Source organism: Saccopteryx leptura, chromosome 2 (assembly GCF_036850995.1).
Source record: "Saccopteryx leptura isolate mSacLep1 chromosome 2, mSacLep1_pri_phased_curated, whole genome shotgun sequence".
Taxonomy (NCBI): Eukaryota; Metazoa; Chordata; class Mammalia; order Chiroptera; family Emballonuridae; genus Saccopteryx; species Saccopteryx leptura.
The window spans coordinates 356880072-356894419 of NC_089504.1; the positions used below are offsets into that span (position 1 = coordinate 356880072).

General features: G+C 55.8%; 1 protein-coding gene across 1 annotated transcript; it reads left to right on the forward strand.

Annotated features, from left to right (window-relative positions):
• The first annotated feature begins 496 nt into the window (after nt 1–496).
• EPX (eosinophil peroxidase) lies at nt 497–13746 on the forward strand. Its single transcript, XM_066364656.1, has 12 exons — nt 497–682; nt 788–881; nt 1099–1274; nt 1474–1591; nt 1694–1823; nt 2770–2976; nt 5317–5635; nt 8176–8336; nt 9147–9402; nt 10580–10750; nt 12764–13001; nt 13545–13746. The coding sequence occupies exons 1-12, from the start codon at nt 553–555 to the stop codon at nt 13744–13746; spliced, it is 2202 nt and encodes a 733-aa protein (XP_066220753.1). The 5' UTR covers nt 497–552.
• Nucleotides 13747–14348: the final 602 nt, after the last annotated feature.

Genomic DNA, 14348 nt, shown 5'->3' on the forward strand with positions numbered 1-14348 from the left:
GTTGGGGGTGGGGTTATGGGGAGATACTAGGGTAAGGCAGACCCAGTTTCCTCCCTGTTGGGGAAGGAGAGGAGCCTTCCCAATCATCTGGCTCAAGTCCCATTTTAGGGATATGGAAACTGAGGCCTGGAGAGGGGAAGCGACCACACAGCCAGTGAGTGGCAGGGCCAGGCCCAGTCCTTTTCTGAGCACGCTGCTCCTCAATCATCCAGCAAATGTCCACTGAGCACCCTGGGCCCGGGGAGAAACCTATTGGGGATCTCAACAGCCACGAAGGGGGGAGGGGGAGTGGGGAGGAGGAGTGGGGAGGAGGAAAGAAGGTCTCCAGGCTGATGAGCATCAGGGTGGGGTGGGTGTCTCAGTCTCACTACTGTCCCCCAAATCAAAGGGAAGTCCTAGAGCTCCACCTCAGGAGGCTGGGCTTCGGGGGCCCTTCCCTCACCCTAGGACAGGATAAAAGTCCCCTCCGAGCTCCCGCCAGAGAAGAGCAGAAGGAGGGGACAGGCCAGCTTGGGATCCTCTGGGTGAGAAGGGAGCCGGAGATCCACCGGGATGCAAGATGTGGGGGCCACTCATTGCCCCGCTGTGGCTGGGGGTCTCGTGGGGAAGAAGCTGCTCTCGGCCCTGGCTGGGGTCGCCGTCACTCTCCTGCTGGCCCAGCCTTGTGGGGGCACTGCGCCAGGTAACAGCCCCTGGAGAGCCTAGGAGAGGGGCAGTGGAGGGGGAAGTGCTTGGTCTGGGGGGCTGTGGACCCCCCCAGACCCCGAGTCCCCTTCCCTCCGAGCAGCTTCCCCCAGGGCAGTGGAGACCTCGGTCCTGCAGAGTTGCATCACAGAAGCCAAACTGCTGGTGGACGCCGCCTACAACCAGACTCAGAGGAGGTAGACTGGGGCTGGGGTCAGCTTGGGCCTGGGCGGGAGGGCGGTTTCCAGCTAAGGGCCTCTCACCCGGGGCGTCGTGGGGGCAGTGCCATGTTGGCAGAGAGCCTCCCTTCCACCCATCTACCTGTTTACACACCTGCCAGCTGATCGCCCGGGACGGGCCCTGCGGGGTGGGTCTGCCTCCTCTGACCGCCTTTCCCCCTCCTCTTCTGGGCAGCATGAAGCAGCGCCTTCACAGCGACTCTGCCAGCCCCGCAGACTTCCTGTTCTACTTCAAACAACCCACAGCGGCCACCAGGACAGCTGTCCAGGCTGCCGATTACATGCACGTGGCCCTGAGGCTGCTGGAGGAGAAGCTACAAGTCTCGGCATCCAGCTCCTTCAATGTCACTGGTACTGTACCCCCGCCCAGGGGCCCCCAGGGCTGCCCTGGCCTGGGAGCAGCGGAAGGAAGCCAGGAGGGGGAGGCAGAGTGTGCAGCCTCGGGGTGTTGGGAAGGGAGCGGGTAAAGGATGGGGAGCACAGAACAGACCGGTTCAGAAAGGAGCCAGGATCCGGGATCCAGATCCCTGCCCACCTGCCCCACCCCCAGATGTGCTAACGGAATCCCAGATGTGGCTGCTGTCCAAGGCCAGTGGCTGTGCCGTCCAGGACCAGGACGAGAAGTGCAGTAACCAGTATCGTACCATCACCGGGAGATGCAACAACAAGTGGGTCCCAGGGGCGTGCCTCCCTTCCCTCACCGCTGCCTTACGCACTGAGTGGTCTCCAGCTCTGGAACCCTGCTAACCCGAGCCCACCCACTGTTGCAGGAAGGTACCCTGGCTGGGGTCCTCTAACACCCCCCTGGCTCGCTGGCTGCCGGCCGAGTATGAGGATGGGCTGTCACTCCCCTTCGGCTGGACTCCCGGCAAGAGGCGCAATGGCTTCCTCCTCCCTCTTGTGAGTCGGGTCTGAGGACCTCGGCGATGCTTGATCCTCACTAAACTTGGGGGTGGGGCATGAGTAGAAGAACAGCCCAGTGTTAGCCAGACCGGACTGAAACCCACGCTCTCCCCCTGGCTGGCTGGGTGACTTTGGGCAAGTGATAGAGCCAAGTCTCGGTTTCCTCATCTGTAAAACGGCTGTGAAACCTGCTTCGTGCTGCTGGTATAAACAGTCAATAAACATCGTATAGGATATAACCTATTAATGCCAGCCATTACATATTTTTTATGAAAAGAATTACTGTCAAAGTATCTTGCTAAATGCAGGGGTTCTTAAAAGTAGGTGTATAGTTGATGCGAAACACAGTTTATTCTTGTATTATTATTAATTATTGTATTATTCATTTATATTAAAACTGCACACCTACTTTTACCCACTACTGTATAAAGGGTTATACACCTTAATCTAGTTATACCTACTGATCTATGCTGTTTCACATTTATCAATTTATCAATTTTCTATTCATATATCAATATAACAATCTATCATCTACCCATCTATCAACATCTACTTACTAATTTTTCTTCCCTCGATCTATCCATTCTCTCTATAGTTATTATTCATTACCTAGTAACCAGTCTGTGCATCTATCAATCAGTCTATCATCCAGTTATCCATTAGTTTATAGATGGATATATCAATTTGATCTAATAACCTCTCTGGAAGTGCTGGTAGGGTCTGAGCCAGCTGCCTCTCCCCTTCTCTTCCCTCCTGGAAGACCCAGGAGCCAGGCCAGACGCCATCTTTCTAGGCATGACAGCCACAGAGGCAGCAGGACAGAGTCGGAAAGGGCAGGGAGGGCAGGGGAAGAGGAGGAGAGACTGTGTGTCTTCCCGGGCTGGCTCTAACACATTTCGGGTTCCAGAAGCCCACCCCCAATGCTGACCTATTTCCCCACCAGGTCCGGGCAGTCTCTAACCAGATCGTGCGCTTCCCCAGGGAGAGGCTGGCCCCTGACCAGGGCCGGGCTCTCCTGTTCACGTACTGGGGTCAGTTCATCGACCATGACCTGGACTTCTCCCCTGAGTCCCCGGCCAGAGTGGCCTTCACCGCAGGCGTCGACTGTGAGAAGACTTGTGCCCAGCTGCCCCCCTGCTTCCCCATCAAGGTACCCCAGGCCCACCTCCGGGGGCCCTGGCTCCCATCCTGGGCCGAGGGCTAGGGCGGGACCCGAAAGACCAAAGTACCATCCTACAGAGCTGTCTGCGATGCTGGGCCATCAGCCAGAGACAAGAAGCAGCGCCAGGCACAGACTCCAGTTCTGTGCACGTTTGAGGGGTGGGGTTGGGGCACTCTGCCGGAAGTTCGGTGCAGCTTCACAGAAGGGGGAGCAACTGAGACAGGAGTGAGCCCGGCAGGGGGAGCCTCTGGCCGCTGCTTTTGGAAGCCTTTGGGTCTCTTAGCTCTCACCCTTCTCTCCTCCTTGCGGTGGTGCGAGGGCCCTGCAGCGTAATTACTCGGTCCTGGAATGGGGTTGTGAGCAGGCTGCTATCTTTCAGGCTGAGAAGCAAGGGTGCTGTGGACAAGAGAGAGGAAAAGATGCACTGTGGGGGGGGGGCAGAGCCTCTACTGGGGAAACGGGGTACACACGTGCCCACACACGCACAGCCTCACACCTTCCCTCACACTTAATAGGTAAGGCGGTATCCATGGGGCAGGATCTGCACAAGGAACGACATCTGGCAGGCTCCTCCCTGTTGCAACTTTACTTATTCTTCAAGTTCTGGTTCAGGGGCGCCTCCTCCAGGGAGCCTCCTCGGATCTTTCTATTTCACCTTTCACTTTTGGCTTTTAGATCGAGTGTAACAAATGGCACATCAATGAAACATTACATTCTCTATGTGTGTGTGTGTGTGTGTGTGTGTGTGTTGTCAACTGAATTGCCAGCTTCCTGCCACCTGTACTAGGTTTTGTTGCTCTTCATATCTCTGAAGCACCCAGCACAGAAAGGGGCATAGAAAATAGCTGGTGAATCTAATGGAATGAAAGGGGCATAGGCCTAAGTGTCAGAACCAGGTTTCAATCCTTCCTCTCCTGCTAACGAGCTGTCACTTCTCATCTCTCTGAGCCTCAGTTTCCCCATGAGGAAAATGAGGATCCAAGGCAGTGGTAGTCAACCTGGTCCCTTCCGCCTACTAGGGGGCATTCCAGCTTTCATGGTGGGCAGTAGCAGAGCAATCAAAGTATAAATAAAAAGATAGATTTAACGATAGTAAGTTGTTTTATAAAGATTTATTCTGCCAAACTTAGCGAAAATCCGACATAAAGTACTTGGTAAGTAATTATTATTATATGCTTTAACTTGCTGTAACTCTGCTTTATACATTTTATAAAGTAAAGTTACTTCCCTACTTTATAAATCACCATTACTGTGGAACTGGTGGGCAGTTAGAAAATTTTACTACTAACAGAGATACAAAAGTGGGCAGTAGGTATAAAAAGGTTGACTACCCCTGATGTAAGGCTTCAGGCATTTTTCTTTCTTTCTTTCCTTCCTTCCTTCCTTCCTTCCTTCCTTCCTTCCTTCCTTCCTTCCTTCCTTCCTTCCTTCCTTCCTTCCTTCTCGCTCTCTCTTGCTTTCTTTTTTCTTTCTTTCTTTCCTATTTTACTTGCCACTTTATCTATTTTCCCCCTTTTTATTGAGTATATTGGGGTAACACACTGGTTAACAAAATTATACAGGTCTCAGGTGCTCAGTCCTACAACAGACCATCTGGACACTGCATTGTGTGGTCACTGCCCCAAGTCAAGTCTCCGTCCATCACCCTGTATCCCCTTACATCCCCTCCCCCGCCCCCCACTGCAATCACCACGCTGTTGTCCATGTTTAGGAGTTTTCTGCCTTTTTTCCCCTTTTTTGCTCAATCCCTCCATCCCCCCTCCCTCAGTTCCTTCCTCCAACCCCAACAGCCTGCTCTCTGTCTATGAGTCTGCCTCTATTTTGCTTGCTAGTTTATTTTGTTCCTTAGATTGCACATAGGAGTGAAAGCACATGGTACTTCTCTTCCTCTGCCCGGCTTAGCGTAATGCTCTCCAGGTCCATTCACGCTGTCGCAAAGGATAAGATTTCCTTCTTTTTTATTGCCGAGCAGTATTCCATTGTGTGAATGCACCACAGCTTTTTTATCCGCTCATCTACTGATGGGCACTTGGGCTGCTTTCAAATCCTGGCTGTTGTAGATAATGCTGCACTGTACATGCGGGTGCATTTATTCTTTCAAATTAATGCTTTGGATTTCATCCATTTCTAACCTTTCATAACTCTATGATACAAAGTACTAAGGACATTCAAATTGACCTGGTGAGCAGTGTGAGTCTGGATGAGTCAAGGAGGGCTTCCTGAAGGAGGGGAGTTTTCCGCAAGGTTTTGAGGCAAGTGTGTGATGACCAAAAGCAGTGGGCTTGCTCTTCCTGGGCTCCCGGGTCACGGGCTCCTCTTCCACCCCAGGTTCCACCCAGTGACCCCCGAATCAGGAACCAGCGAGACTGCATCCCCTTCTTCCGCTCGTCACCCTCATGCCCCCAGAACAGAAACACCGTTCGAAACCAGATCAACGCACTCACCTCCTTCGTGGACGCCAGCATGGTGTACGGAAGTGAGGTCAGCCTCTCCCTGCGTCTCCGCAACCGGACCAACTACCACGGGCTACTGGCCATCAACCAAGCCTACAGCGACAACGGCCGGGCCCTGCTGCCCTTCGACAACCTGCACGACGACCCCTGCCTCCTCACCAACCGCGCCGCGCGCATCCCCTGCTTCCTGGCAGGTCAGACTGGGGTACAGAGGTGTCTTTCTAGGACGCAGCCTGTCCCTGGGTTCCGAAGTGGGAGGCCACGGTGGGGTGTGGTGAGGGTACCTGTCTTCAGACCTCAGTATCAGGCACACCATGGGACAGATCGCTGTGTAGTCATCACAGGATTCATAAGTTCTTAGGAGTTCCTTTGCAAACACCTGTTTATTCCCAGAAGCACTGACTTTTGGAAAGGTCCCCCAGTTTTAATCCATCTTCCACCTGTTGGCTGTTTATCATGTTTCTGGAACCTCATATAGAAGCATTCTTTCTACTCAGTCATAGCCTCTTTACTTGAAAGTAGCTTGATTTCCACCTACATTTTTTTTCTTCTCTGGCCTAAATTTTTTAATCCTAAACTAGACACTGTTACCTGGTACCTTCTTCTGGATGCGTAATTTGTACTCTCCTCGGGCTCTTTGGCCCCACGCACAGGTTATGACAACGGGCATTGTTTCTGGTTAGTTAAGATATTTAAATGGGCTGTCTCTAATCCTCAGAGCAGCCCTGGCAGGAAGCCACTGTTGTCACCCTTGTTTTACGGGCGAGACACTGAGGCTCAGGGCAGAGGACTGACGTGGCCCAGAGCACAAAGTGCAGGTGGCGGGTCCACAGTGGGAACGCCAGGCAGCGAGGTGTCCAGGTCTGGGATCTTCCCACGCCATCCCCACCGCCTTTCCCACAGGGACTTGGCTCCAGCCCCCCTTTTTAAAGACTGCATATATTTTTTTGCACCTTCGCGAGTAGTCTACTGAAGAGAGAATTCAGTAAGGCCTTGTATGAAAGGGTTTAGTTCAAGGGCAGAAAGGGCCCGTGAGTAGGGCCCGCCTCCGGGAATTTGCTGGGAGTCCCGGCCTCCAGGAGAAATCCTGGCTCCAGGAAGACGCTCCGCCCAGCCCTCGCTCTTGCACGACTGCCAGTCAGTCCAGAGCTGGGTAAAGACCCGACCCTCGGGAGAGAACATGCAGGTGGAGGCTGTTCCCGGGACAGGCAGGCTCAGGTCCAAGGGTCCCAGAGTCATCCAGGTCCCCCCGGCTTCTGTGGGTCCGGTCAGCGTGCAGAGCAGAATCATTAGGCAAGACTGTCCTGCCCCAGACTGGCAGCTGCGCTGAGCTTTGTGCCATCTCACCGGAACCTCTTCCGGTCGCTCAGGCCTCGGAGAGCGGGCTTCCTCCCCGCCGGGGTCGGGGAAGAGGGTGGTGGTCGGCGAGCAGCCTCACGGCGCAGCCCAGGAGATGGGGGTCCAGTCGGGCCCGGAGCTGGGCGCAGGTCCTCACAGCGCAGCCCAGGAGATGGGGGTCCAGTCGGGCCCGGAGCTGGGCGCAGGTCCTCACAGCGCAGCCCGGGAGATGGGGGTCCAGTCGGGCCCGGAGCTGGGCGCAGGTCCTCACAGCGCAGCCCGGGAGATGGGGGTCCAGTCGGGCCCGGAGCTGGGCGCAGGTCCTCACAGCGCAGCCCGGGAGATGGGGGTCCAGTCGGGCCCGGAGCTGGGCGCAGGTCCTCACAGCGCAGCCCGGGAGATGGGGGTCCAGTCGGGCCCGGAGCTGGGCGCAGGTCCTCACAGCGCAGCCCAGGAGATGGGGGTCCAGTCGGGCCCGGAGCTGGGCGCAGGTCCCTACAGCGCAGCCCAGGAGATGGGGGTCCAGTCGGGCCCGGAGCTGGGCGCAGGTCCTCACAGCGCAGCCCAGGAGATGGGGGTCCAGTGCGGCCCGGAGCTGGGCGCAGGTCCCTACAGCGCAGCCCGGGAGATGGGGGTCCAGTCGGGCCCGGAGCTGGGCGCAGGTCCTCACAGCGCAGCCCAGGAGATGGGGGTCCAGTCGGGCCCGGAGCTGGGCACAGGTCCCTACAGCGCAGCCCAGGAGATGGGGGTCCAGTGCGGCCCGGAGCTGGGCGCAGGTCCTCACAGCGCAGCCCAGGAGATGGGGGTCCAGTCGGGCCCGGAGCTGGGCGCAGGTCCCTACAGCGCAGCCCAGGAGATGGGGGTTCAGTCGGGCCCGGAGCCGGGCGCAGGTCCTCACAGCGCAGCCCAGGAGATGGGGGTTCAGTCGGGCCCAGAGCTGGGCGCAGGTCCTCACAGCGCAGCCCAGGAGATGGGGGTTCAGTCGGGCCCAGAGCTGGGCGCAGGTCCTCACAGCGCAGCCCGGGAGATGGGGGTTCAGTCGGGCCCGGAGCCGGGCGCAGGTCCTCACAGCGCAGCCCAGGAGATGGGGGTCCAGTCGGGCCGGGAGCTGGGCGCAGGTCCTCACAGCGCAGCCCGGGAGATGGGGGTCCAGTCGGGCCCGGAGCTGGGCGCAGGTCCTCACAGCGCAGCCCGGGAGATGGGGGTCCAGTCGGGCCAGGAGCTGCGCGCAGGTCCTCACAGCGCAGCCCGGGAGATGGGGGTCCAGTGTGGCCCGGAGCTGGGCGCAGGTCCGAGAGGCCCGCACCTCCCTCTGGGCCCCAGAACTCGGTCTGCCCTAGCAGAAGGACGTGTCTCTGGGAAGAGCCACGGTGACTCTGTACCTGGGGTTTTCAAGGTGACACTCGATCAACCGAGAACCCCAATCTGGCCGCCATTCACACCCTCTTTCTGCGAGAGCACAACCGGCTGGCTGCCGAGCTGAGAAGACTGAACCCGCAGTGGACTGGGGACAAACTCTACCAGGAGGCTCGGAAGATCGTGGGGGCCATGGTCCAGGTAGGGAGCCCGGGCTCCAGCCTCCCCCAGAAGACAACCTCAGGGACGCATCCTCAAGGACATGCCTCACACACGTCCAGTCTGAGGGCTGTGTGCGCCCCTGGGCTCTGACCTGTAGCCCCAGTGCTGCCCCTAACAACACTGTGGGACCCTGTCCGTGCCTGAGCTCTGCCTGTATCCCCAGTGCTGCCCCTAACAACACTGTGGGACCCTGTCCGTGCCTGAGCTCTGACCTGTATCCCCAGTGCTGCCCCTAACAACACTGTGGGACCCTGTCCGTGCCTGAGCTCTGACCTGTATCCCCAGTGCTGCCCCTAACAACACTGTGGGACCCTGTCCGTGCCTGAGCTCTGCCTGTATCCCCAGTGCTGCCCCTAACAACACTGTGGGACCCTGTCCGTGTCTGAGCTCTGCCTGTGTCCCCAGTGCTGCCCCTAACAACACTGTGGGACCCTGCCCGTGCCTGAGCTCTGCCTGTATCCCCAGTGCTGCCCCTAACAACACTGTGGGACCCTGCCCGTGCCTGAGCTCTGCCTGTATCCCCAGTGCTGCCCCTAACAACACTGCGGGACCCTGTATCCCCAGTGCTGCCCCTAACAACACTGTGGGACCCTGTCGGTGCCGCTCAGGTGCTCCGGGCCTCTCTGTCTCCAGCAGCCAATGGGCCGTTAACACTGCTACATTTGACAGGGTGACATTCAAGAATTAATATGTCTGAGCAGTCCTTCAAAAAGCCGCAAGTCCATCCAAAGGGGAGGGAGCAGGGGAGGCAGCCACGAAGGTAGTTTCCTCCTCCGCCTTCCCTTCTAGATCATTACCTACCGAGACTTTCTGCCCCTGGTTCTGGGCAAGGACCGGGCCAGGAGAACCCTGGGCCCCTATGACGGGTATTGCCCCAACGTGGACCCTCGTGTGGCCAACGTCTTCACCCTGGTCTTCCGCTTTGGGCATACCATGATCCAACCCTTCCTGTTCCGCTTGGACAGTCAGTACCGGGCCTCAGCACCCAACTCACGTGTTCCGCTCAGCTCCACCTTCTTTGCCAGCTGGCGAATCGTGCATGAAGGTGACCGGGTTTTTCAGAGGCGGATGGGAGTGGGGTTGGCGAGCACCCCCTTCCCCGGGTGAGCCAAGCCTACTGCCAGCAGGCCAGGCAGCTGCTCGGGCCACTGCCAATCATCTTCCCAGGACAGGGAAAACAAGACAGGCACCACCAAACCCCTCAGCCACGGGCCTCTCATCCCCTCCAGGACTGGAGATCTTTAAAAGGGGAGGAGACCAACGTCCGACTGGTGGCTTGTGGGCCTAAAAGAAGCTTGCCTTCCATTCCTTTAAGAAGTAGGGGTGAGGCCCTGACTGGGTGGCTCAGTGGATAAAGTGTCAACCCGGTATGCCAGAGGTCGTGGGTTTGACCCCCGCTGAGGGCACATACGAGAAACAATCAATGAGCACACAACTAAATGGAACTAAATGAAACGAGTTAATACTTCTTCCTCCCTCCTTCCCTCTCTCTCCATCCCCCCCCTTCCCCCTCTTCACTCTCTCTCTCTCTCTCTTCCACTCTGACTCCCTCAAATCAATGGAAAAATTAAAAATAAAGAAAAGTAGGGGTGAAGCCCTGGCCGGTTAGCTCAGTCAGTTAGAGTGTCGTCCCGAAACACCAAGGCTTCCCTGGTCAGGGCGCAGGTGGGAAGTGACCAATAAACCCACAACTAAGTGGGACAGCAAATGAATGCTTCTCTCTCCCTTAGTCTGTCTCTCTAAAATCAGTCAATAAAAAATAAAAGAAGAAGAAGTAGGGGTGAAAAAAGGTGAAAGCATTAAGCAAAATAGTAACTTCCAGACGGACAGCAGCATGGCAGTTACCAGAGGGAAGGGGGAGGGAGAGGGAGGAGGGGTGGGGACAAGCGGTGACTGATGGAAGGAGACGCGACCTGGGTGGTGAACACACAATACAGCGTACAGGTGATGTCTTAGAACTGTACACCTGAAACCTGTATAATTCTATTAACCAGTGTCACCTCCAGTATATTCAATTAAGTAAAAGATGTAGGGGTGACCCCTTCCCCTGCCAGCCCCAGCTCTCTTCAAGCTCACCCACGCCTCTGTTTTCTGGAATAATCATCATAATAAGAATATAAGCAACCCACTTATCCCGCTCTGAGCTACCTTGGCACCACGTGATGACTCAGGGGCTTCCCAGAGGTTGGTCCAACCTGTGCTCCGCACACTCCCCTCGTCAGGTGGCATTGACCCCATCCTCCGAGGCCTCATGGGCACTCCCGCCAAGCTGAACCAGCAGGATTCCATGCTGGTGGACGAGCTCCGGGACCGGCTGTTTGAGCAGGTGAGAAGGATCGGGCTGGACCTGGCGGCTCTCAACATGCAACGCAGCCGGGACCACGGCCTCCCAGGTGAGGGTGCCCCCACCCCTTCTCCCAGGCTTCGCGAGGACCAGGGCTGCTAGGAGTAGGGGTAGGGGTGACGGGTTTCAGAGACGACCCTTGGTGCCCCCTTCCCGAGCGGGACTGTCTGCGGAATGTTCCGTGGTTCAGAGGCATGCCAGGCCCAGGCTAATGCCGTAGGCGCAGAGCGTTCCTGGGACCACCTTGTCGCCATCCTGCCACATCCTTTTTGTCTGTTGCGGGGTCTCTAGCTTTAGGTTCACAACAGAACCAGGACTTGGGCCCAGGAGACGAACAAAGATGACCCAGATTTTCTAAGTAGAGAGAAACAGATATAAAAGGCAGGGAATAACTGCTTCGTTCCCCAGCACCCTGGCAAGTTCAGAGGAGAGAGGCTAACCTTCCAGGGAGAGAGAAACTGGCTTCCGGCTCCAGTGGAGAGAGCGGGAGCCTGAACAGGGGGTAAGATTAAGGCCGCCTTGAGTGTTTGGTGAAGACATAGAAAGCTTTATCCCGGGAAAGAAGACAAGTTAGGCATTTTGCTAGGAACTGTCATGGATATTAAGTTATTTAGTTTCCCCAATGACCACAGCCATTTTTACAGAAAAGGAAATAAGCTCAGAGACATAAATTCTCCCAATGTCACATATCTAAGAATTAGTAAAACTTGAATCAAATTCAGAATTTCTCCTTTCGTCCCCTGTTCAGGCGATGGTGTTAGAGGGAGGCTTTGGCCACTGCCTGGCTCCGCTCTCCCTCTCCCCACCTTCCACTTTCCTGTCCACATACGACCTGAAGCTGTGTTAGCAGAGTGGGGGGAATTTCCACTGCACCTAGCACAGCGCTGGGCAGGGACCCATAAGGTGTTCAAGAACTGCTTGCTTTCCTTCATTACACTAAAAAGCTACAGAGCTGTGGGCGCCCCCTGTTGGAGAACTGAGATTGCTAGCCACCCAAGATGCCACGCGGAGACTGTTCCCCCAATACTTGTTCCCTGCAAGCTGTCCCAGAAACATTTTCCTGATACTACCTCTTACAGCCTATTGTAATCCCTTCCCAAGTCCAACATCAAACTGGGGATTGGAAGACCTGGTTTGAACTCCCCTAAATAGTAGAGTGACCTTGGAAAAGTCATGGTCGCTTAAGCTCAAGTATCCATTGATAAAATGAGGATTATAATTTGTGAGGATTCTGACATACAGTCGTGCAACAGAGCTGAGTACGGTAAAACATGACGTGGTTTTCCCTTGTTCAGCTGGGGGATGGCGTTTATGAGTTGTAGTCAATGGACGATGTCGGGCTCGTGTTCCTTTGGGTTATGGCAAAACCGTCCCTTACGGCGATGGTCCCACCACATCAGGGTGGCCTGATTCTGGCGTGAGCCCCTGACAGCTGAGACATCAGCATGGCTTTTTCTTTGGAAGTTTCTCAGTAGGTGAAAAAACTTAAAAACAGTTTTATTGAGGTGTAATTGACATATAAAATTCACCCATAGGAAATACACAATTCAATGACGTTAGTGTAAACTTGTGCATTGATCACCATATCGAACATCAGAATGTTTTTATCAGGCACAAAAGAAACTTCATAATAACAGTCAACCCCTGTTCCCACCCCAGCCCCTGTCAACCACTCATTCTGTCTATGTATTTGCTCTTCCAGACCTTTCATACAATGGAATCTTATAGCACGTGGCTCTTTTCTCAGTAAACTTTATCCTTGCTTTTCATTTCCTGTTTTGTTCACTCACTTATTTCTTCATTCATTCACTCTACACAACTGATTGCGAGTCTCTTGCGTTCTGGGTGCTGTCCTAAGTGTTACGCACTCCAGTTTGACACGCACGCAGTATGGTTGTGCGCACGCATCTGGTCTCCGGCTCAGGGCCTCCTCCGCCCGCAGGCTCCGGTTCCGCCTGGTATGACCTGACCCCAGAGCCCTCAGGAGAAACGTGGAGAGAAGCAAGCTAATGGGAAGACAGTGGGGCTAAGGTTGCAACTGCTGGCTCCTCCTTCCTCTCAGGGTACAATGCCTGGCGGCGCTTCTGTGGGCTCTCCCAGCCCAGGAACCTGGCCCAGCTGAGCCAAGTGCTGAGGAACCGGGGTCTCGCGAGGAAGTTCCTGCATCTGTACGGGACCCCTGACAACATCGACATCTGGATTGGGGCCATTGCGGAGCCTCTTCTGCCGGGGGCCCGGGTGGGGCCTCTTCTGGCTTGTCTTTTAGAGAACCAGTTCATAAGAGCCCGCAGCGGAGACAGGTAAGTGACCCGGACCTCAAGAAACTATAGCCCCAGAGCAGGGAAGAAAAACGCTAGCATTTAAAGACTCAGCAGTGGGGGAAAGTGCTCTTAGTAGCTTCCAAGTTCACAAGGTCTGAGACCAGGCGTTTCCTGGAGAGCTTGGTCAGGCGGGGAGAGACAACTGACCCAGGAAGGCTGATGTCGCCTGGGCTGGAGGCACCTTGAACCCGGGCGAGAGACTTCCCAGCCTTGCTGTTCCAGACCACAGGACCCCAGAAAACACAGTGGACCTCCAATAAGGTTCTGGTTTAAGAGCTGATTTCTTATTTGGAGTTGGCCTTTACCTAGGTCCAAATCCACCCTGGCCACTTAAACTACTGTGCATTTAATGCTGGGCAATTTACTTGACCGCTGAACTGGTTTCTTCATTTATAAAATGGGAATAATACCCATTTTGCAGGAATTCTGTGAGAACTGAATGAAATCGTGTACCTCACCACGGGTGCTCTATTACTTGTTACGTCCCCCACCCTCACCCACATCTCTTGACTGTTTTGGAAGGTTCTGGTGGCAGAAAAAAGGTGTTTTCACCAAGAGACAGCGCAAGGCCCTGAGCCAGATTTCCTTGTCTCGAATCGTGTGTGACAATACCGGGATCACCACCGTTTCAAGGGACATCTTCAGGGCCAACACCTACCCCCAGGGCTTTGTGAGCTGCAGCTCCATCCGCGGGTTGAACCTGTCAGCCTGGGCGGGCAAGTGAGGCTTCGCAGGTAAGAGGAGGCACTGCCCCGGGAGCCCTGGGCCGCGTCAGGCCCTCACCTTCCCCAGACGGGATGGCCGAGTCCTCTTGAGCCTCTAAGCAGGGACAACAGAACCTGTCACTCGGGGCAGGGTACTCTTTCCTAGTGGCTTCCCAGGACGCTAGCTCCGGGCTGATAGGTAAGCCCACCCAGGGCTGAGGACTTGGTGGTGAGGCGATTAGGAAGGACCAGCTAGTCTCAGCCTAGCTGTCAACACCCTGAGACCACGTCACCTCTGGATGCCCAGCAGGGTCCTCACATGTCCACTTCTGCTGCTTCCACAGGACTCCATCCCAAGCCTCTGCCCTTGGAGCCAGGGAACCTGTTCACCTCCCCCCACCCCCCACCCCCCCCAGCACACATCCTGCTGATGATCGGCTGGCTGCAGCTCAGAGCTGGCTCTTGGGTTGGGAGAGCCAGGGGGCCCAGCAGCAACGACCCCCCGGCCAGCCCAGCAAGGAGGTCTCAAGGCCTACGCAGGAAGTGACCTGGAAGGTTCCAGCCAGTTTCTTAGATTTCCCAGCCCGTCCCTGACCTCTGCCCAGGACTGGCAGACCACCCC

Bases quoted from the DNA above. Each gene is read 5' to 3' on its own strand.
- EPX (XM_066364656.1), top strand. From the start codon at position 553: ATGCAAGATGTGGGGGCCACTCATTGCCCCGCTGTGGCTGGGGGTCTC. The intron at 882-1,098 runs GTAGACTGGGGC...TCTTCTGGGCAG, and splicing joins TACAACCAGACTCAGAGGAG to CATGAAGCAGCGCCTTCACA. The intron at 5,636-8,175 runs GTCAGACTGGGG...GGGGTTTTCAAG, and splicing joins CATCCCCTGCTTCCTGGCAG to GTGACACTCGATCAACCGAG.